The 23,812-nt window shown below is 41.6% G+C and overlaps 1 protein-coding gene across 2 annotated transcripts in view; it reads right to left on the bottom strand.

The window, feature by feature from the left end:
- Positions 1 to 23,812, bottom strand: part of BMP6 (bone morphogenetic protein 6) — a 160,011-nt gene that overhangs the window by 14,836 nt on the left and 121,363 nt on the right. For both annotated transcript variants that reach the window (XM_078055683.1, XM_078055684.1), the window contains exon 2: positions 12,971 to 13,163. In XM_078055683.1, the coding sequence (XP_077911809.1) occupies positions 12,971 to 13,163 (193 nt within the window). The remainder of the gene's footprint in view (positions 1 to 12,970; positions 13,164 to 23,812) is intronic.

Raw genomic sequence — 23,812 nt, 5'->3', positions numbered from 1 at the left:
TTATTAATATATATTTATTTATATATATTTATATATAATTCATATTTTTTATTTTTATATATGTATAAAAGATATGTATATTTTTTACAGTTCTCAACTAACATAACCCTAAGAGCTGTAAGAAGATGGAGTGAGGGTTTCTTCCCACTCCTGCACACGTCGTGATAGAGCAGTGTTAGGGGATGCTCCCCTTTGTGTATTTTGGGGATACTCTGAATCTGAGTTGACATCCCAGGGTCACTGACATGAAAATGGCTGGGAATTCCCAGGACAGGGCAGGGCACCATTTTGGCCATGCAAAGATTCAAATCCCCTTTTATAGGATAGAAAAATTACTAGAACACTGCATTTTTTACAGGATAGAAAAATTACTAGAACACTGCATTTTTTACAGGATAGAAAAATTACTAGAACACTGCATTTAAGATGAGCATTACATACAGATACTGTACACTGAAATTGGTTATAGGGCGCCTGGGTGGCTCAGTCGGTTAAGCGTCTGCCTTCGGCTCAGGTTGTGATCCCAGGGTCCTGGGATCGAGTCCCACATCGGGCTCCCTGCTCAGCGGGGAGTTGCTTCTCCCTCTGCCTCCCCCCTCTGTCTCTCACGAATAAATGAATAAAATCTTTAAAAAAAAGAAATTGGTTATGAGGCGCTTTCATGCATTTTGCTTTCCTTAAAACAACCCCAAGAGCTGGTAGAATATCATGATCCCCATTGTACGGCTGGGGAATCAGACTCGAGGTTGCAGCCATGCGACCTCGATCCAACTAGTGAGAGCGCTAGCTAGCGGAGAGAAGCCCGCCGCCTCAGTTTCCCATTCCAGCATGCTGCCGCTTGAGTTTATTAAGAAAGACCACCTGTGGCAAGTGAATACAACTTCTCTCGACCCCATCAAATACTTGTGAGACCCGAGTTAAACGTCTCAGATGTCTGAGGGGAAACAATTTTTCCTGTTTACATGGCTTAGAGTTAGAAGGCCGCTCTAGTGTCATCTTTTCCAAGCTTCAAACAGTAGGTACAGCGAAAAGGAGTTTACTCAGCTGCTGACCAGAGTCCGCGGGGGGCCACGCGGAGGCCCGCCACGGGTAAAGCGCTCTCCGACGACGTGCATGCGTCATACCTCCTGGTGACAAATTACCCCCCGGCCCCGAGGTAACTGTGAGCAGGGAGGCAGGGGGTGTGCATGGAAAACAGCGAGAGGGGACTCCAAGTCCAAAGCTTTGAAGTGAAGATATAAAAAGACATAAATTCTGGAAATTCGGAGAAGACCCTCATCCAGGAATAACACAGACACTGTGGGAAAAGCGGCCCCGGTCCCGAAGGCAGCCCGGGCATGTCCACGGCCGAACGGCACCCTCCGGAATGAAGACGTGGGGAGACTCCCAAGGCGCCAAGCTGCACCTGAGGGAAGGGGGTCACTTGTCGCTGCTTCCAGAGCTTGGGTGACGCACCTGGCAGACGATTCTTGAAGACTTGTCACGAGGATGCAGAAAAATACAGTCCGAGATAGGAGTGTGGCAGAGCTGGTACAAAGAGCTAGAATGAGCTTTTATTTGGAAAAAGTAGTGTTGATGAAAAAGGAAATGGGAGTCTATTACAAGAGAAAGTGCGGGCTGGGACAGAAGTCTGTCATCCGAAAAAGGAGAGAAACAGAGAGAAGGAGAAAAGGGCATGAATTAATTTGGGAAAACGTGAATCCATTTTTTAAATTTTTTAATTTTTTTTGTTTTTAAAGATTTTATTTATTTATTTGACACAGAGAGAGAGTGAGCGAGAGAGGGAACACAAGCAGGGGGAGTGGGGGAGGGAGAAGCAGGCTTCCCGTGGAGCAGGGAGCCCGATGCGGGACTTGATCCCAGGACCCCGGGATCATGACCTGAGCCAAAGGCAGACGCTTAAAAACTGAGCCACCCAGGTGCCCCCCCCTTTTTTTCATTTTATATTTTTATTTTGGAAAACATGCATCCAAAACTAAACTTGGGATAAAAGTGGAAGGCGCTAAGGAGGGTACAATTGTGAGGTGGAAGGAATGAAATCCGCAGGGCAAGTGGGGACTCGTGGACGCGGGCAGCCTGGCTTTCTCTCCTGCCTGCTCCTCAGTCACGCTGGGTCCCTGGGCAGCTGAGTTGTTTCTCCACCACCTTCCCTGACTGTGCAACGAGGAGAACGCTGGCCCTCACCGCCTAAGAGACCAGGGGCATACACAAATGCAGGCAGACAGCTAAGCCCAGAAAGATGAAAAACAACTCTGTGGCTCACCCGCAGTGAGGCAGCCTCAAATTTTGATGTTTATGAAATCAAGGATGCTCAGGTCCATGGAAGGAAGAAGAGGTACAGCATGCACTTAAAATAACTGGACAAAATAGAGGAGGAGCAACAAATACATACCGTGTGCCTTCAATATGCGGGATGCACCAAGAGACTTTCCTTTATTCCTTGGGGACCCCAGAAAGGCAGGTCCTACTACTATCTCTCTTCTACAGCTGAGGGCATGGAGCCTACAGAGGTTAGGTGTAGGAAGGTCGCACAGGTATTAAGTGGGGTGACCAGAACTTACAATCAGAGCCCACACTCTTAGCCACCACCTATCTAAACAGCAGAGTCCAGAAAAGCACGGGGCACAGGTTGAAAATCCTGAACGAGGGCTCAGAATAAGGTAAATACTCAGAACTGGCACGTGATCGGAAATCATGAGCAGGTTCTCCTATCAAGGCCAGGGTCGGAAGGGGTGAAAGGTACATGCAGGAAGGGACCCAAGACGGCTGCTGCCTGCGGCTGGAACTCCCGTGACCTTCCCAGTCTTGCTCTACTCTTCCTCCCATGCAGAAGATTCTCTGTCTAGCCTGAGGAACTTAAAGAAACAAAAAAAGAATGACAGAATTACAGCTTTAGGGAGCAAACTCATTGGCTCACCCTTGGTGCTTCCTTCCAATACATGAAAGTCAGTGAAACGGGTCGGGTCTGACCCACATCTATTGACTTGGCGTCAATGACATATAGCCTGCGTAGTCTCTTGACGGTGAAAGTGTAGCCTCTAATAAGAGGCACCTGATTCTGCCATGTAAAAAAAAAAAGAACAAAAAAACAGAGGTTCCCTTCTAAATCGCACTTCAGCACAGTCAAGATCTGTTGCTCTTATCTAAAACATGTGTCACCAGTGGATAAAGAATCTTAAGTTCTGGCCAAAGTGACCACCATGACTGGATTATTTGGATCTTCCTATTGGGACGACTGACATGCTCAAGTTAACATACCATGAAAGAAAATCCTGAAGCCAGAGAGAGGATTTTGAAAGAATTTACTGCTTATTTTGTTCTCTATCAACTCACAGAACCCCATGTTTCATGATGAACATGCATTCTATCTTCAAGAATACAACAATTTTATGTTCGGTGTTATCCTACTTGAGGGCATGAGTTCCCTCCTACTGTTATCTTCCTGGGAAAATTAAGTTGTTAACAATTAATAAGTCTAACAAGAGATTTCTAGAAAACCTAGAAATTTCTAGCAAATTTCACAAATTCACCCTGGGGCTAGAGTTCACTGACCAGCAAGTCACTCGTAAGACCTGTAGAACTGGTGTGTGTGGGCAAAGTCACCCCATGTGGTCCCTCCCAATTCAAGCCTCCATCATGCTGAGAGGTAGAAAGCACCTTGGCAAACACAGTGGGTCTTTTTCTTTTTCGCCCTTGGAGAAGAGCAGGAAGTACCCAAGCTCCTAGTGGCCAGCTTTGGTCTTTCCTAACAAATGGCACCCATTAAGGTCACGCTGCCCTAAACAAAGTGCAGCTCTGCTTACTACTAAGCACTTTCCTAGCAAGAACTGTTCTTGATAAAGTGGAATTTATATGTTGGAAGCAAACAGATTTATGAGATATTTGATAAAGTGAGCCTGTGGTCTTGTTCCTTTATTTCTTTAGAACATCCCTTCACCATTAATGGTGCACTAAGATATAAAACAACATTCATAGAGTGATGAACTGATGTTATGCAATGAGGCAAACTGACATTTCAAAGAGAATGGAAGTCAATAGCCAATCATTTTAGAAAATTAGTAAAGCAAGTGTTTTTACTTTCTTCTTACATATTGTATCATATATGGAGGATTATGTTTAAACGTGTGCCACTAAAAGGATAGGAAAGAATAGGATATTTGAAAATAGAGCACCACAACTCAGGGTAAGCTGCTACCCACACATGGATTTGAGTAAAAAGGGCAAATGCACATTATTCTTAAATAATTAGCTAAGCTCTCGTTGATTTTATGCCACTGGATATTAACCAATTTCACCTCGGGGATTAGCAAGGTATACAGAGGTGTTTCAAATATCAAAGTCACCTTAGCTCTGTATGGAATATTTCATCTTCAACAAACAAATACAAATCACTCTGCTGACAGAATATGAACCTAGCTAGCCCTTACATGGTGTTTCCTACACAGATGCTTTTAATTATGCTAACTCCTCACAACCACCATACTCTTATGTGTAAATACTATTCATGCCATCACAGGCTTACAGATAGGGAAATTGAGGCACAAAGAAGATAAGTAGCTTGCTCACAGTCCTAGAGCCGGTAAGTGCAGAGGGGGGAACTGAACCCAGGCATCTCGGCTCCAGTGTTGCACCCGCTTTCATCATCATAGCAGTGGTTCTCAAGTTCAGCCTATGTTGGAGTCCCCTGGAGGACTTGTTAGCACAAAGACCGCTGGGCCCACCCCCAGAGTTTCTGGGGTGGGGGCTGAGAATTTGCAATTCTAAGGTTCCCCGGTGATGCTGCTGGTGGTCTGGGAACCACACTGTGAGAGCCACTGACCTACAGCATAGTCCTGCTCCCTTAAATATGACTAGTATTACCCTCACCTGGTTTTTAGACTTCAGGTTCAAAGCTAATTGCTCTCAAGATTTCTTGCTCCTCTCCCTCAAATAGTACAAAGCAAGTGTAGAATGCTCCACAAGTAAATGTTTGATTGTCTTACGGATTGGCCTTACCCTCAGGGAGTTATCAAGTTAGACTAATAATCAGAATCACAAGTAAGATCAAGTCCAAAGCAGCAGTATTATTAGAAGGCCTGCTTCTCGGTGTCCAAGACAGGGAGGGAGGGAGAGAGCAGGTTACTTTATGCAAATTCACGGCTACCTAACCTGACCTCTTTGGCCACATAAACAAAACAATGTTCTCCTTCACTGGGAAACATGCCCTAGTGATCAAGCACAGACTGAATGAGAAGTTCTGTCACATTTTAAACACGTTATGTGCAAACGTTATGTTTTATTTTCAGAAATCACCAGTCCTACATTTCCGTATCCTGTACAATATGGGGAAACAAAACAGGAAAAATGCTGTTCATCTGGGACTTTAAAAAAAAAAGAAGATGTCTCCCAAGATAATCTTAGCTACCACCATGGCCGGCCTCCCACAAGGCTGGACATCCTGGTAAGAAGATGCACGTAACTAAAGCAATGTGTTTCTGGGAAAGAATACAACAGAAGGCATAGTTTCCAGAAATAAAGACGGATTTTCTTTTCTCTTCCATGTTTACCAAGTGGGTAAACCGTCCCCAAACAACAGTTTCTCTTGCCCACCACACCCTGACTCCCCCTCTCCCCCAAATGCAGCATTCTTTTGAGTGTATACACCTCTTGTGTATGATAACCTTAATTCCTCTCTGCAATATTCTCTTCTACACTGTGCCTCTGCAAAGAACAGAACTTAGGCTAAGGAATAAGATTTGGTAGCTGCTTGCACTTTTTGCTTTAATTTCAGGTAGATCATTCTAGGTATAATAGGACTTGACTAAAGAGACAAGACTAACTAGTTACATAACCTGAGCTGTGGGTCAGTTGTATTACCCCTTTTTTCAGGGGCAAAGGAACAAATACAGAAACGCTCAATGCTTACTGGGGCCCACACTGAGCGTGCCAGAGATTATCAAATCAGCAAGTAAGATTTCAGGAGTCCCTGAGGATCAAACTTGTGAAAGGCAGGTACAGAAAGAGAAACAGGTGCGGCTGGGCACAGCGATAAAAGGCTCTGATTTCCCTCTGCCCCAACTACAATGAGGTTCTCCTGTCCTGGCTTTCTCAAATTTGCCCTTCTCTTCAAAAAAGAACACAGTGTCAGGTATCTCACTTATACCTCAGTGAAGATAAAGGTTCACGTCGCTTCACTTCAGCAAGCAGCACCAAAAATCCAACAGTATTCGTAGAGCAATCAATCCATAAGAAATGCTATTCTAAGGAAATTACTCTTCTAGATCCTGGAACGGGATCGACTGCCAGGTTCGGGTCTTGTTTCCCGAACTACACCATTTGGTTAATGAATCACATATCAACATTTGTGGGGATTCATTATAAAGATTTCAAAATAAAAATAATAAAAATCCTATGTTTCAAAGACATAGCCTTCTGGTTATGATGTATCACACTAACACTCCCGCTAAGGACAACTGAAAAAATAAACTTGTTTGTTGTCATCTTAGAGCAACCAAGACAGTCAACACTTGATGGGTCAAGATCACAGAGAGAAGAAAAATACATGGAGGTGAGCCCTGCATTTGTATCGTCTTTGCATTGCCTTTTCATTTCAGGGGATTTGATCTTTCTTGGCATGATGCATGAGTATCAAACAGAAAGGAGCAGCAGCCTAGAGCTTGGAGTAATATCACTGGCTAGGAACAAAAATTGGAGCTTCAGGAAGCTTGGACCTGAAGGACTAAGGTCCCAGGGGGAAAGGGGCTGCATAAAAATGAACTCAGAAGTTTGGGTTCACTTCCTATAAGACCTTGGCTCTTCAAGTCCTGGCTGCCTTGAACTCCAACATTTCCATCTGAGAGATTTGCCAAATATTAGGCTGTGCATGCATGGAGTAGGAAGCTGAGAAAACAAGCAGAAAGAAACTGCTTAGAGGGCAAAAAGCTAAGCAGAGTTTTTGGCAGTTTCTCAATGCTGGGGAGTTAAAAATTAGAGTTCAGAGCCCACCAAGGAAGAGAGAAGCTCTGGTAAACATCCTAGACCTTCAGCTGAGACCCCTAAAGGGCTAAACTCTAGGAGAAAGGGAGAAACCAGAAACAGATAATCCTTAACAGATCCTTAAATACCCCCAACTGGAACAAAAGAATGAGGCGATCACCCTGTATTTTGTCTGCCTTCCAGAAGAAAATGAAATCGACTCTGGAAAGAGATAACAGTATCTATAAATATTTTCCATAGATAATGACCAGAATTTAATTTAAAAAATTATCAGGCATTCAAAGAAATAAAACCAAATGAGGAAAAATCAAGGGAACAAATAGATAATGGGAACAGACCCATAGGTGATCCAGGCAATAGAGTTATCAGACATGATCCTTGAATCTAGCCTTATATAAAAAGGATAATAAATCACAAGTGGGCTTGTTCCAGAGATGGGAGGTTGGTTTAATCACTGGAATCACTGGAAATGATTTAATGTAGTATATCACATTAACACTTAGGGGAAAAGATCAGATATTTTTTTAATAAAATTCCACACCGATTTCTAATTTTAAAAACTCTTAGCAAGCTAGAAATAGAGAATTTCTTTATTCTAGTAAAGTATCTACAAAAACATTTTTAGCAAACATCATTAATGTTAAAATATTAAATCTTTCTCCTATTAGATTCAAAATCTGATACGGATTTCTAATCTGAGACAAAATTTTGAATCAAATTCAAAATTGTACTGGATGTCCAGTCAGCACAATAAAACAAAAATAGAGGAAGAAGAAATATAATAATTATAAAAGAAGAAATAAAACTGATATTTATAGATGACATGATTATATTTATAGAAATTCCAAAATTTTGTACAAAAATTTGTTAGAATGACTACGCGAATTTGCAAGGTTGCTGGATATAAGAGCAATATACAAAAATCAATTGTATTTCTATATGTGAGCAAAAACAGACACCGAAATTTTTAAAAGCTAATAATACTATTTACAATAGCATAAAAAACCTTCAAAACCTGGAATATTCTAATGCTCTATAAAAAAATAATTCTAATGATCTATAAGTTAAAATATTAAAGACACAAAAAATTATAAAATATTATTGAGAAAAGTGAAAGAAAGCCTAAATAAATGCCACAGTCTTAGACTGGAACATTCTATATTAGTAAGAGTCAATTCTTCCCAAATTGATCTCGAGATTTAATGCAATTCCAATCAGAAGCCCAGCAAATTTCTTTGCAGAAATTAAAATGCTGATTTTACAATTTATGTGGGAATGCAAGAAAGTCTCAAAATTTATACACCAGTTATCAAGCCTTCTTATAAAACTAAGAGAATGAAGAGTCTAAGATTGGTACAAGAAAAAGTCAACCCATGGAACAGAATACAGGTCTTAGAACCAGACCCACACATACATGGTCACCTGATTTATGACAAAGATGCCACTGAAGTGCATGGAAAAAGGATAGTATTTTCAATAAATGATACTAGGTCAATTATGTATTTCTATTCTTACACAACTAGGCTATTTAGTCTACTTCACTAGTTCACTTAGGATCTCAAATATCTACTACTCTCGTTAGCTCATTCTGCTGGGCTAAAAAGTTTCATATCTCACTGCCTCTTGGGCAACTACTCCTGTCTCAAACATGTCCAAACCTGAACTCATTCTCATTCCCCTTCCCTCACTTATTCCTGTGTTCTCTATCTCTGTGAATGGTTCAGAGGAACATGATCAAAAGAAAAATTCTGGAAAAATGTGTTTTTGCCCTTTGACAGTTATGTTCTCTCCTGAAACAATTACATTCTATCTGTAAAATAGGTCAGAAATGGTGAACTTTGTCAAAAATTTAGCTTAAGCAATAATTCAGTCTGGGATTGTTCCCAGGGACTCTACTAGCATGGCTTCTGGGTGACCTAAAGAAATCTTTCTCAGTTTCAAAATCCATCTCTAATGCAGCATTGCCCTGTTCCCTTGATTCAAAGATGCATTTCTTCCACATCCTAAGGATAATGAAGTTAAGATAAAACATGTGACCTAAAAAAAGAAAAAGAGAAAGAAAGCGAGAAAAGAAAACTTTGCCTGTTTCGAAACAGAGGAGTAGGTTGTGATATTGCTTACACCAGGAGGAAATGAATTTTAAATTTGGGAATTAATTCTCGCTCTACATGTCTTCCACAGACTGCACCATGATAGAACGCAGAAAAGTCATCATATACACGGAAGACAGACCATCACCACCAGCAATGCAAATGCCAAAACATATAGAGTAGAACATGGAATTTCAAAACTAGCAGGAGCAAGTGGGCTAATTCATGTACCAAATAGGGCCATCTTTCAGACACTGAAAACATTTCTGGCTGGCTTTCAAGAGGTGCTGTTTGACTTTGACTTCTAATTATACGAAATTCAATTAAGAACAGTAAAAGAGTGTCTTTAACCAAATAAGAAATGTAGATGAAAATGGTATTCTTGAAAGGCCTCAAAATTGCACTATTAATCTGAAAGGTGCTATAAAAGTAAAGATCATGAGTACATGTTCCGAAAAGCAACATGCTACCACCATAAATATAGGTCAAAGGTATTCAGAGCAGCCTTTACACTTCAAGCACGAAGACAGCTTAGTGTGTATGAATTGTGGGAGAACGTGGTAAAGTCAATGGACAAATAGATAACACTCAGAATAAGTACAAATACTTTCATATAAAATTTATTCTAGTCTTTTTTTTCGTCCACACCCTTCCTCTAGAAAAGTTGCTAACAGGTGAATGGTTGCTCAATAGATCAACAATAGAAAAGCCTGGTAAGTCAAAGAACCAGGGCCTGAATTCTAACTGACACATCTGCACCCCCAACAGAGCCATCTCACTGGACATCCACACAGAAGCATCCTTGGGATGTCTGCATCACAGCTAAGAGCCATCTCGTTGGACATCCACAGAGAAGCATCCTCGAGGTGTCTGCGTCACAGCTAAGCAGATGGAGATGAGAGACATGCCCTCAGGGGATTGCTTACCTCTTTCTGGCACTTCACCTTTATCTTGGGACTGACCCCATGTCACCGGGGTGACTTTTGGGAAACAGCAGACAACAATGCAGCCCTAATTTGGACTTGGCAAAATTCATATGTGCCATGTTTCATTCTCTAAAAGGTAACATGCCTGCCCTGCTTATCTGATGGCGTCAGTGGTTAAATCCTAGCAAGGGAAGAGGTGAGAAGACTCTTTCCAAACTCTAAGTGCTATGCAAATGCCAATTTTTACCAGTGTCATCATAAAAACATAATGATTTATTACACCAGATATTAACACCCCTGCTACTCTGATTTAACTGTACACGCTGTTGAGTTACTGATCCAACTCTGCTCTATTGGGGTGCTCCAGATCTTTTCAGGTCTTAGATTCTATCTCAGGGCTTATTCTCAGGTTTTGAATAAAGTATCAAATGTTTCCCTGTTCTTATTCAAAGCACCATCTATTCAGGTAGTCACTTTTTTGAACTTACCTGGTCCAGTGATTTCTTATCAGTAAGAGGAATATGTTTCTGCAGAATTCATAGCAATGGCCTATCATCCAAGAATCTTTTCTGACCATGCCCTGGGTTAGGCTTCTTAGCTGCCTTTTACATCAAGAGGCCCAACACATAACTTCTTCTGCCTTCGCTGAGGTATGACTCAGCATTGAAAAACCTGCCTTTTTGTATTTTTCTTTTTCAAGGAGGCCAACTATTTTTGCAAAACAAACATTTGTTATATTAAGTTAATCCATCAAATACTACAAATTTCACTTACACACAGATTAGACAAATACGTTTCTTCACAAGCCTGGAGGATCATTTTTAGCCAGGACACCCCAAGACGGTACAGATGGGGAGATCAAACCTTCCCCAGAAGGAGTCCTGCAGTTAAATCTGGAGGCCTCTGGAAGAACATCAGGAGACAGCAGGAGGCCTGGGCTCCTGGCCCACCGATAAGAAAAGAAAATCTCCTGTTGGCCAACCTGGAGCCCTTCAAAAGCATGAAATTCTCCCAATCCTCCCCGTATTCCCCCTTCCCTATGCACAGAAGTTAAACACACCCAATCGCCAAATACTCCTATCCTAGAAGGCAGAGAAATTACAAGTCTGCTTTGACAGAGTCATCAAAGGTTGGGACTGTTTGGGATTTTGTTTTCCAAACTCACTGCTGGCCTCGAGGAAGTATGACACCACCATCTTAAGCACAAGGCAGCTGTTCATCTTTGGCTGGAGTTCAATATAAACCTTACAAATGGTCTGCTAGCTCTATTTTTTAAATAATAATAATTTTGAAAAATCCCATAGTTACAGAAATCCCAATCTGGTGTTTTCACTATAAAGCCTTTCCTGCAGAACAGAGAAAACCATGTATTCCAAACAAATGTCTGAGCCAGAAAGGTACTAGTAGGTTATTTCCACCAGATAAATGCAGTGGACAGATAATTAGGCAGATTGAAAATCAATGGCTAAAGCAGGCCCAAGGAATCAACACTGAGTATCAATTCTCTCTGAAATATCAAAAGACAAAAATCTACCAGCGAATAATTTATTATTCCAAAAGAGGCCCTTAACGGTTAAGTCACTGATGATACTTTTATTTAGGGGTAAAACTCAGACATCAGAAAACCTTCCCTTCATTCTGAAATGTTGGTCTGTTATAGATACCACAGTGGCTATATTTTATTTATAACTATCCCTACTAAGAACTCACATACAACCATCAGTGCATATATTCAACACCATGACGTGTCCCCAAAGCCTGGCATGTGTCTCCTTCTTCTTTGTTTCCCTCATTACACACTGGAATATGCACAAGGGCCAAATGTTGGCAATGCGCTCAAAATAAGCCTTTTATGGGGCAAGTTAATGTTCGTTATTATTTTAGTGTGCATATTTGTGGCAGAGCTCTACGCACAAATCTGTAAGTCCAGGAGAAACCAAAGTCATTCCTAAACCTTTGGACATCCTTGGGAAATCAATAGACTTCCAAGACCAAAAGCAAGGATCTTGACTTGGTGTATGAAATGAAAGCTGACAAATCCCTTGCAGAGTGTGTAAATGTGGGGTTCCCTCCCTCTCTGTACTCTCTTCCTTTGATTGTTATCTGCCCATTTCCCATGTAATTGCCAGGCTGTCCCACCACATGCTGTGTTTATACGTTAAGTGCACTGAGTATGCAGTGGTGCTCATCTCTGCATCAGGCCCACCATTCTCACCTGACTACTGACTGACCCCCAAATACTAAGCACAAGTCAAGGTCACTGGCTTGCTTTCTGTGTGCTACAGGATTGAACTAGCTGTTGCAGTATTTCTTCCCTTGACCCTTCTAATCCTCCAGAAATCCCTCCATGGAAGTTCTTCCTCATTGGTGGACAGCCCCAAGAGCATACTCTGTTGAAGTTCTTTTGTAAAAAGAGTCTGGCCTCATTTTCAAAAAACAAAAATATTACAGACATGGGTGGGGGGGTAGTCTATTATTCCCTCATATCCAAATGAGAAGAGATACATTCGAGACACACACACATACACACACACAGATATACTATATATTTGTATATATTATATGCAAACACACAGCTTTCCACTAACTTGAATTAGTATCATTTGTAAGCACCCTTACATGACTTCCATGTACGAATTTATTTTCACCACCCTAACCCATTATTCAAAGTAGGCACTGAGCAACGGTGGGAAATGTTTTATCCCCAATCAGGTACATATTCTCTGATCACAAAGGATGCTTAGTTAATACTGTCCATTGGCTTGCTCAGGAAAAGAAAGCTATTTGGAAAATCTTCATTTTAATAACAAAACATTGTCTTGCTGGCTAAACACTACCATTCAGAACACATCCCTCGTCATGCTCATGTCCTGCCCCTGAACTCCAAATCACCTTCCACAGACATACTCGGGGTTAGATGGTGGCAGGGTGAGAAATGGGGGCCAGCCCCACCCGTTGGGGTTCCTTGAGCCTTCATACCTGTGCTGATGCTCCTGCAAGACTTGATAAATGCTGATAAGAAAAGTCTGGTTTTTAAAACTCCCCACAACACAGTCCTTGTAGATGCGGAATTCTGCAGCCGTCACCGCCTCACCCTCAGGAATCTGGGATAAGTTGAACTTGAACTCTTTGTGGTGTCGCTGGCCAGGGGAGAACTCCTTCTCGGACTCCACTATAAGATTAAACAAGAGAGAGTGACAACTATTGTTACTGGACTAAGTGCCACAGGCTCCCCTCACGAAAGCTGCCCCGTTTTCACTCAGAAATGGATTACCGGTTACCATTGGCTTAGGAGAGGGATTGGGGGCAGGGGGTGGCAAGAACCAACAGTGGCTGTGCTGTCAGATGGGCTGAGATTAAAATCGCTCATTTTACCCAAGGATTAAATAAAATTCTTAGATTTTTATTTGGTTTAAATACCTTACGTACTTGGTTGAAGTAAGTTGCATGAAAGCGAGTTACCTAGACTCTTGGCTTCAGTTTTCCTCACCTACAAAGGCAGGAATTAACAGGGCTTCCCAAGGAAGTTGTGAGAATGAAGAAAACGATGAATAAGAACGTCCCTGGTGATCCTGGCCCCGGCCACCCCTTCCCGGCTCCCTTTCCTTCCTGCTGCCTGGCCCCCTCCGGTCTGGTCATCTCCCCCCATCAAGCAGTTGGCATGACCCAGGGTAGCCCTGAGGCGAGCTCTGGGAGGGGTCCTCAGGGTGGGAGCGGGGTGAGCAGTGCATTCGGCCTCAGCCTGAAAGATCCAAGGGTCCTCGCATTTTGCCTGTTGTTCCGTAGAAAGTTTTGTGGAGGGGTTTAGGGTAAAGCTTCAGAGAAAATGCCGCTCTAACCCAGGTGCACTGCCCTCCCATCTCCCAGAACAAAGGGAGGGCTGCTGGCCTCTGAGGCCAGGGCCCCCCCACTCAGTCTGCATGCGGAACCCAAGTGTAAGGATAGACACGTGGAAGCGAATGACCAACAATATACCTTGCTATTTTTTCTAATGCTTTTCTAAAAACTGGGAAAGAATGGAGTCTGAAATCTTTTTTTTTTTTAATGAAATCTTTCCCCTGCACCAAGAGAAACTATAGAAAACTACAACCATTGATGATCATTTCTCAGTCAGCTTCCAGTTTTCTATGTAAAGTCCTGTGTGAGACAAGTGGTATCAACCTCAGATGCTTAACTCATAAACATTGTAAAAGAGAAAAAGGACTGCTCTGCTTCCCACCATAAATTCTTGACTCTTTTCTCCAGGGTTTGGAAATGTTTCTACCCTACTGTTCCTGCTAGTTTTTTTCTTAATGGCAACCGCGGTGAAGTCTCATGAGCAAATTAATCCTTTATGGCAGAGTGTTCCCAGGGCTGTGGGTGGGGGAAAAAAATCAAATTATTGGCCACCTCCAACTGCCCATTTTCTCCCACATATGTTGTTCTCCATAATCACCAGAGAAAAGCTTTGGAGATTTAGCTTCTTTAAAAAAAAAAAAGAAAAGCCAATAACTCTTTTTTTTTTTTTTTTTTTTTTTTTTTTTGTCTTTTTATTTAATTTTTTTTATTGTTATGTTAATCCCCATACATTACATCATTAGTTTTAGATATAGTGTTCCATGATTCATTGTTTGTGCATAACACCCAGTGCTCCATGCAGAACGTGCCCTCCTCAATACCCATCACCAGGCTAACCCATCCTCCCAACCCCCTCCCCTCTAGAACCCCCAGTTTGTTTTTCAGAGTCCATCGTCTCTCATGGTTCTTCTCCCCCTCCGATTTCCCCCCCTTCATTCTTCCCCTCCTGCTACATTCTTCTTCTTCTTTTCTTTCTTAACATATATTGCATTATTTGTTTCAGAGGTACAGATCTGAGATTCAACAGTCCTGCACAATTCACAGCGCTTACCAGAACACATACCCTCCCCAGTGTCCATCACCCAGTCACCCCATCCCTCCCACCCCACCCCCCACTCCAGCAACCCTCAGTTTGTTTCCTGAGATTAAGAATTCCTCATATCAGTGAGGTCATATGATACATGTCTTTCTCTGTTTGACTTATTTCGCTCAGCATAATACCCTCCAGTTCCATCCACGTCGTTGCAAATGGCAAGATCTTATTCCTTTTGATGGCTGCATAATATTCCATTGCATATATATACCACATCTTCTTTATCCATTCATCTGTTGATGGACATCTTGGCTCTTTCCACAGTTTGGCTATTGTGGACATTGCTGCTATAAACATCGGGGTGCACGTAGCCTTTCGGGTCCCTACTTTTGTATCTTTGGGGTAAATACCCAGTAGTGCAATTGCTGGATCATATGGTAGCTCTATTTTCAACTTTTTGAGGAACCTCCATACTGTTTTCCAGAGTGGCTGCACCAGCTTGCATTCCCACCAACAGTGTAGGAGGGTTCCCCTTTCTCCGCATCCCCGCCAACATCTGTCATTTCCTGACTTGTTAATTTTAGCCATTCTGACTGGTGTGAGGTGGTATCTCATTGAGGTTTTGATTTGGATTTCCCTGATGCCGAGCGATATTGAACACTTTTTCATGTGTCTGTTGGCCATTTGGATGTCTTCTTTGGAGAAATGTCTGTTCATGTCTTCTGCCCATTTCTTGATTGGATTCTTTGTTCTTTTGGTGTTGAGTTTGATGAGTTCTTTATAGATTTTGGATACTAGCCCTTTATCTGATATGTCATTTGCAAATATCTTCTCCCATTCTGTCAGTTGTCTTTTGGTTTTGTTGACTGTTTCCTTTGCTTTGCAAAAGCTTTTTATCTTGATGAAGTCCCAATAGTTCATTTTTGCCCTTGCTTCCCTTGCCTTTGGCGATGTTTCTAGGAAGAAGTTGCTGCGGCTGAGGTCAAAGAGGTTGCTGCCTGTGTTCTCCTTTAGGATTTTGATGGACTCCTGTCTCACATTGAGGTCTTTCAACCATTTGGAGTCTATTTTTGTGTGTGGTGTAAGGAAATGGTCCAGTTTCATTCTTCTGCATGTGGCTGTCCAATTTTCCCAACACCATTTGTTGAAGAGACTGTCTTTTTGCCATTGGACATTCTTTCCTGCTTTGTCGAAGATTAGTTGACCATAGAGTTGAGGGTCCATTTCTGGGCTCTCTATTCTGTTCCATTGATCTATGTGTCTGTTTTTGTGCCAGTACCATACTGTCTTGATGATGACAGCTTTGTAGTAGAGCTGGAAGTCTGGAATTGTGATGCCGCCGGCTTTGCTTTTCTTTTTCAACATTCCTCTGGCTATGCGGGGTCTTTTCTGGTTCCATACAAATTTTAGGATTATTTGTTCCATTTCTTTGAAGAAAGTGGATGGTATTTTGATGGGGATTGCATTGAATGTGTAGATTGCTCTAGGTAGGATTGACATCTTCACAATATTTGTTCTTCCAATCCATGAGCATGGAACGTTTTTCCATTTCTTTGTGTCTTCCTCAATTTCTTTCATGAGTATTTTATAGTTTTCTGAGTACAGATCCTTTGTCTCTTTGGTTAGATTTATTCCTAGGTATCTTATGGTTTTGGGTGCAATTGTAAATGGGATCGACTCCTTAATTTCTCTTTCTTCTGACTTGTTGTTGGTGTATAGGAATGCCACTGACTTCTGTGCATTGATTTTATATCCTGCCACTTGACTGAATTCCTGTATGAGTTCTAGCAGTTTTGGGGTGGAGTCTTTGGGATTTTCCACATAAAGTATCATATCATCTGCAAAGAGTGAGAGTTTGACTTCTTCTTTGCCAATTTGGATGCCTTTGATTTCTTTTTGTTGTCTGATTGCTGTGGCTAGGACTTCCAATACTATGTTGAATAGCAGTGGTGATAGTGGACATCCCTGCCGCGTTCCTGACCTTAGGGGGAAAGCTCTCAGTTTTTCCCCATTGAGAATGATATTCGCTGTAGGTTTTTCATAGATGGCTTTTATGATATTGAGGTATGTACCCTCTATCCCTATACTCTGAAGAGTTTTGATCAAGAAAGGATGCTGTACTTTGTCAAATGCTTTTTCTGCATCTATTGAGAGGATCATATGATTCTTGTTTTTTCTTTTGTTAATGTATTGTATCACGTTGATTGATTTGCGGATGTTGAACCAACCTTGCAGCCCAGGGATAAATCCGACTTGGTCGTGGTGAATAATCCTTTTAATGTACTGTTGGATCCTATTGGCTAGTATTTTGGTGAGAATTTTTGCATCCATGTTCATCAGGGATATTGGTCTGTAATTCTCCTTTTTAATGGGGTCTTTGTCTGGTTTTGGGATCAAGGTAATGCTGGCCTCATAAAATGAGTTTGGAAGTTTTCCTTCCATTTCTATTTTTTGGAACAGTTTCAGAAGGATAGGTATTAATTCTTCTTGAAATGTTTGGTAGAATTCCCCTGGGAAGCCATCTGGCCCTGGGCTTTTGTGTTTTGGGAGATTTTTGATGACTGCTTCTATTTCCTTAGTGGTTATAGGTCTGTTCAGGTGTTCTATTTCTTCCTGGTTCAGTTTTGGTAGTTGATACATCTCTAGGAATGCATCCATTACTTCCAGGTTATCTAATTTGTTGGCATAGAGTTGCTCATAATATGTTCTTATAATTGTTTGTATTTCTTTGGTGTTGGTTGTGATTTCTCCTCTTTCATTCATGATTTTGTTGATTTGGGTCATTTCTCTTTTCTTTTTGATAAGTCTGGCCAGGGGCTTATCAATCTTGTTAATTCTTTCAAAGAACCAGCTCCTAGTTTCGTTGATCTGTTCTACTGTTCTTTTGGTTTCTATTTCATTGATTTCTGCTCTGATCTTTATTATTTCTCTTCTCCTGCTGGGTTTAGGCTTTATTTGCTGTTCTTTCTCCAGCTCCTTTAGGTGTAGGGTTAGGTTGTGTACTTGAGACCTTTCTTGTTTCTTGAGAAAGGCTTGTATTGCTATATACTTTCCTCTTAGGACTGCCTTTGCTGTATCCCAAAGATTTTGAATAGTTGTGTTTTCATTTTCATTGGTTTCCATGAATTTTTTTAATTCTTCTTTAATTTCCTGGTTGACCCATTCATTCTTCAGTAGGATGCTCTTTAGCCTCCATGTATTTGAGTTCTTTCTGACTTTCCTCTTGTGATTGAGTTCTAGTTTCAAAGCATTGTGGTCTGAAAATAGGCAGGGGATGATCCCAATCTTCTGGTACCGGTTGAGACCTGATTTATGACCTAGGATGTGATCTATTCTGGAGAATGTTCCATGGGCACTAGAGAAGAATGTGTATTCCGTTGCTTTGGGATGGAATGTTCTGAATATGTCTGTGAAGTCCATTTGGTCCAGTGTGTCATTTAAAGTCTTTATTTCCTTGTTGATCTTTTGCTTAGACGATCTGTCCATTTCAGTGAGGGGGGTGTTAAAGTCCCCCACTATTATTGTATTGTTGTCAATGTGTTTCTTTGCTTTTGTTATTAATTGCCTTATATAATTGGCTGCTCCCATGTTAGGGGCATAGATATTTACAATTGTTAGATCTTCTTGTTGGATAGACCCTTTAAGTATGATATAGTGTCCTTCCTCATCTCTTATTACAGTCTTTGGTTTAAAATCTAATTTGTCTGATATAAGGATTGCCACCCCAGCTTTCTTTTGTTGTCCATTAGCATGGTAAATGGTTTTCCACCCCCTCACTTTCAATCTGGGGGTGTCTTTGGGTCTAAAATGAGTCTCTTGCAGACAGCATATCGATGGGTCTTGTTTTTTAATCCAATCTGATAGCCTGTGTCTTTTGATTGGGGCATTTAGCCCATTTACATTCAGGGTAACTATTGAAAGATAGGAGTTCAGTGCCATTGTATTGCCTGTAAAGTGACTGTTACTGTATATTGTTTGTGTTCCTTTCTGGTCTATGTTGCTTTTAGGCTCTCTCTTTGCTTAGAGGACCCCTTTCAATATTTGTTGTAGGGCTGGTTTCGTGTTTGCAAATTCCTTTAGTTTTTGTTTGTCCTGGAAGCTTTTTATCTCTCCTTCAATTTTCAATGACAGCCTAGCTGGATATAGTATTCTTGGCTGCATATTTTTCTCATTTAGTGCTCTGAATATGTCCTGCCAGTCCTTTCTGGCCTGCCAGGTCTCTGTGGATAAGTCTGTTGCCAATCTAATGTTTCTACCATTGTAGGTTACATATCTCTTCTCCCGAGCTGCTTTCAGGATTTTCTCTTTGTCTCTGAGACTCGTAAGTTTTACTATTAGATGTCGGGGTGTTGACCTATTTTTATTGATTTTGAGAGGGGTTCTCTGTGCTTCCTGGATTTTGATGCCTGTTTCCTTCCCCAAATTAGGGAAGTTCTCTGCTATAATTTGCTCCATTATACCTTCTGCACCTCTCTCTCTTTCTTCTTCTTCTGGGATCCCAATTATTCTAATGTTGTTTCGTCTTATGGTATCGTTTATCTCTCGAATTCTGCCCTCGTGATCCAGTAGTTGTTTATCTCTCTTTTTCTCAGCTTCTTTATTTTCCATCATTTGGTCTTCTATCTCGCTGATTCTTTCTTCTGCCTCATTTATCCTAGCAGTTAGCGCCCCCATATTTGATTGCACCTCATTAATAGCCTTTTTGATTTCTACTTGGTTCGATTTTAGTTCTTTTACTTCTCCAGAAAGGGTTTCTCTAATAACTTCCATGTTTTTTTCAAGCCCAGCTAGTATCTTTAAAGTGATGATTCTGAACTCTAGATCTGACATCGTACTAATGTCCGTATTGAGTAGGTCCCTGGCAGTCGGTACTACCTCTTGTTCTTTTTGTTGAGGTGATTTTTTCCGTCTTGTCATTTTGTGCAGAGGAGAATAGATTAATGAGAGAACAAAATGCTAGCAGGGTAACAACGTCCCCAGAAAATATACTCTAAACAAATCAGAAAAGACCTGAAGCAGTGGGAAAAGAAAGGGAAAGAGAGAAAAAAGAAAAGGAAAGAAAAAAAGAAAAAAGATAAAGATAAAGATAAAAACAAACAAAAGCAGAACAAAACAAAACAAAACAAAAACAGAATGTGATCAAATATGATCAGGCTGGATTATAGATCAGTGCCACACACTAGATTTTGGGTGTATTTTGGTCTGTTAAAAGAAAGTCCCTCCCAAAATTTTAAAGAAAGAAAAACTTATATATGTACAAAAATAAGGGTTGATATGATGAAGGGATGGAATATGACTGTAAAGATGGAAATTATAAAAAATTTTTAAAAAGGATTTGATAAGTTGTTTGAAAAAAGAAAGAAGAGGATTAAAAAAAAAAGAAAGAAAGAAAGAAAAAAGGGAGAGAATGTGATCAGGCAGGGGAGTAGAAAAAAACCATACACTAGAGATTTAGAGTATATTTTGATCTGTTAGAAGAAACTATCTCAAGATTTTAAGGAGAGAACAACTTATATATATATGCCAAAAATACGGGTAACTACTATGAAGGGATAGAATATGACTTTAAAAATGAAAAATAAAAATGTTTTTTTTTAAAAAAGGGATTGATAAGATGTTGGTTGAAAAAGGGAAAAAGAAAAATTCAAAAAAAAAGAAAAAAGGAAAAAAGAAAAAAAGACAGTTAAAAAAAGTAATTAACTTTGAAAGACTAAAGAATCATGGTAAAAAAGCCATGAATTCTATGTGCAGTGTTCCCCTAGCGCTGGAGTTCTGCCGTTCTCATTGATCGGTAAACTTGGTCTTGGCTGGCTGTTCTCGCTGATCTTCTGGGGGAGGGGCCTGTTGCCGTGGTTCCCAAATGTCTTTGCCGGAGGCAAAATTGCCCCGCCCTTGCCGGTCCGGGCTAAGTAATCTGCTTGGGTTTGCTCTCCGGAGCTTTTGTTCCCTGCAAGCTCTCCGTACAGCTTTGGAGGCGGAGAGTGAAAATGGCGGCCTCCCAGTCTCCGCCCCGGAGGAGCCGAGAACTCAGGGTCCCGCTCCTCAGTGCGCCCCCAGAGAAAAGCAGTCAGTCACTCCCGTCTCCCCGGTCTCCGGCCACACTCCTCGCTCACCCGGCCTGTGACCGCGCCTTTCTATCTGGCACCCGACCCCGGGTGGAGTCTCCAAACCCAGCAGATCCCCGCGGTGCGCTCCCGCACCTCTCCTCCCGGGGGAAGAAGGTGAGTCTCCCCGGATCTGCCGCTTGTTGGGTCCCTGCTGGAGGAGCAGTGGCCCGACTGTGCCGCGGATCACGGTCTATGACAACCCCGAGCTGAGAGCCCGCGCCTGGGCTCTGTCTCTGCAGCCGGCTTCCCTGCTCCGATCCCTGGGAGCTCTGCCGCACTCAGGCACCCCCGGTCTTTCTGTGACCCCGAGGGTCCTGAGACCACACTGTCCCGCGAGGGTTCCACCCCCCACTTCGCCACCAGAGTGACGTCCCTCGGGAGAGCAGACTTCTAAAAGTTCCGATTTTGTGCTCCGTGGCTCTATCACTTGCCAGAAGCGGCCGACGGAGGCCCCTCCCCCGCCGTCTATCCTCCCGAATATCGCCTCGGATTCACTTCTCCGCACGTCCTACCTTCCAAAAAGTGGTCGCTTTTCTGTTCAGAGAGTTGTTGCTCTTCTTTTCTTTGATCTCCTGTTGAGTTTGTAGGTGTTCAGAATGGTTTGATCCCTATCCAGCTGAATTCCTGAGAGGAGACGAAATCCAGGTCTCCTACTCCTCCGCCATCTTGCTCCGCCCCTCCGCCAATAACTCTTTATAAGAACCTAAGGCCTCAATGGTATTTGCGGAAGCTAAGGAAAGCTAAGCCATCTATAGGTAGGAGGTTTTAAATAGAGTTTCTGAAACTGCCGTGGGACTATGCTAAATCTTTTAGATTCAAGTTATCTCTTTTTGGCAGGAGGGTTGTAAAAAAAAAATAAGCTTTGGCTTGTGTAAGAGCTTGATATAAGTAAAAAATATATATATATATATTAAAATATATATATAAATATATATTTACATATTTATTAAATTATATATATATTTATTATATATATTAAATATATATATATATATTTTAAAAATTAAAAAAAATATCTAACCAGAAAGTAAGCCATGGTTCAGTCCCAACAAGAGAACAGGTTTTCTAATTAGTGGCTAAGCATGAAAAGCAATCTTGTTGGTGAGTTCACCAAAGGACACCCATACATGAGGGTGTATTGCTTTTCCCTAAAACTGATCTGCCTTTTAAGTGTGATATGTTATCATCAGTGGTTAAAAAGTGAATCAAATCTGATTCCCAAAGGGACTTTGTAAAAAACAACAACAACAACAAAAACCCAACAAAACAAAACAACAAAAAGCAGTCACATAGCTTTTTTTTATAGGGCCTTTTGGGTGCTTAAATTTTAATAGCAATAAGTAAAAATATATTGTTAAGATACACTTGAAAGAATGCATAAGAATTCCTCAAAGAAGTCTTTCAATTGCTATTAATATAAACAACAACTAGAAAAAAGAAATCATAAATCATGGATGTGATACAAGATATAAGACAGTAACTTAAGACATTTTGGTCATAAGGAGTAAACAGAGATTTCAATAAATCAGAAATGTGGTAACTAATTTGGAGAAGTGCATCATCCCCACACCTCCCTGTATTCATACCATTGGGTGGTCCCCCCTCCCCTGGGGTGGGCTCTGTGACCTTCTCTGCACCAATAAAATGCAGCAACAGTAGTGCTGAGTGACCTCCAAGCTTTGAACTTCCTTCCACTTAGGTTGCTTGGAATGCTTATCTGGGGGAAAGATGGTTACCATGTGAGAAGTCCAACTACTCTGAACCTCCATGCTGTAAGGAAGCCCAAGCTAACCAGAAGTGAGGCTGTATGGTACATGAAGAGACAGACGGAGGGAGAGAGGGAAGAGCCCAGGCAGCCTTCAACCACTTCAACCACCACACCTGTTATAAAGATGCCATCTTAGATGCCCAACTCAGTGGAGATGCTGGGGGCCTCCAAGCCCAGCCAGCATCTGACTGCAACTGCAGGACAGACCTTGCATAAGAATCACCCAGTTGAACATGGTCATTTCCCAAGACTGTGGGAGATGACAGCCCATTGTTTTAAGCCACTGTGATTTGGAGTGATTTGTTACACAGTAAGAGGCAACTGACACAAGAAGAAAAGGGAGGACAGGAGAGGATGAGAGAAAGAGAAGGGGAAGTCCGACCTTGCTAGGAAGGGGAGAAACCGCATACAATTCTTAAGGATTTTGAAATGCTGGGAGGCAGTATGTATGACTGAGGAGGAGTCCTGGCAAATGCTCACAGACAAATGTGAAGAGATAAAGAATCTAAAAATGAGAAAACAGGAGCATAGTTCAAAGCCTTCACTTCACTACAATATGAATTAGAACACATTGCCTTATATGAGCATTTTCCTATTTCCCTTTACTGAGACAACATTATCTTGAAGCACTCCGAATTTTCTTTTGCCTTTCCTTTTTCTCTGAGGAGATTCAGGAATCTGATTGCCCCCCACCTCGTTTTAAGCTCTCTCACTCAAAAACTTCACTCCACTGTCTTCTGAACCTCTCTTTATGCCTCTTGGCTGGAAACTATACCATCTTCTTCCCTCTTCCCACGATACCTCAGCCACCAGGCACTGGAGTTTGCCTGGAACTCTTTTCTCCCCTAGTCTTTTGCCTCCAACTGAATTTACATAATGTATCTGCTGATGTCTCATAGGGACACAAGAAAGAAATGCAGTTAGGTCACTGCCTACATGTGCATTTGAAGACCTGGGTGGTAAAACTGTAATGTTTCCAGTGAGCTTTGCATCCCCTGCCTTCAAGCTCTAGGATTCTGGACTATTTAAATATCAGACAATTCAAAATATGAGAGGTACTGAAAGGGACCAGGCTG

This window comes from Halichoerus grypus, chromosome 9 (genome assembly GCF_964656455.1).
Source record: "Halichoerus grypus chromosome 9, mHalGry1.hap1.1, whole genome shotgun sequence".
Taxonomy (NCBI): Eukaryota; Metazoa; Chordata; class Mammalia; order Carnivora; family Phocidae; genus Halichoerus; species Halichoerus grypus.
This window is presented reverse-complemented; position numbering and strand designations above follow the sequence as displayed.